Consider the following 381-nt stretch of genomic DNA (forward strand, 5'->3'; position numbering starts at 1 on the left):
GCTGCTGCCAGCATACGGGGAGCCTGAGACCTGATTCACGCTCGCAGCAGGGGGGCTCTGTTTTGTCCTGTTGATATTCCCTAGTGCCGATGGCGCTGATGGGGAGGAGCTGGTGCCTGTATTGCTGGCTGGAATTCTGGGTTGCGCTGGGGAAGTTTGCTGTAGTTGTGCTCTAGAAGGACTGTGAGGTGGGGCTGGGTCCATGGCCGGGGTCTCCATTTGGGTACGGGTCCCTGGACAATGGGGAAGAGACCTTCTCGAACTTCCCCCGCTTCCAGTTCCTGCCAGTTCCAGTGCATTTCCTCGAATTCCAGTTTCATTGGTTCCACCTGTTGCTGCGTTACTCTTCTCTCCTCCACCGCCCGGCGGGCCCCCACCACC

At 59.1% G+C, this 381-nt stretch overlaps 1 protein-coding gene across 1 annotated transcript in view; it reads right to left on the reverse strand.

Moving 5' to 3' along the window:
- ASXL2 (additional sex combs like transcriptional regulator 2) overlaps positions 1-375 on the reverse strand; it is a gene marked incomplete at its 5' end in the record, with an annotated part of 2183 nt that extends 1808 nt beyond the window's left edge. The window contains one exon of the mRNA XM_010077563.1: positions 2-375. Coding sequence (XP_010075865.1) covers positions 2-375 — 374 coding nt within the window. The remainder of the gene's footprint in view (position 1) is intronic.
- Between the last annotated feature and the right edge of the window lie 6 nt (positions 376-381).

This window comes from Pterocles gutturalis, unplaced genomic scaffold, assembly GCF_000699245.1.
Source record: "Pterocles gutturalis isolate BGI_N339 unplaced genomic scaffold, ASM69924v1 scaffold1751, whole genome shotgun sequence".
In the NCBI taxonomy this organism is placed as follows: domain Eukaryota; kingdom Metazoa; phylum Chordata; class Aves; order Pterocliformes; family Pteroclidae; genus Pterocles; species Pterocles gutturalis.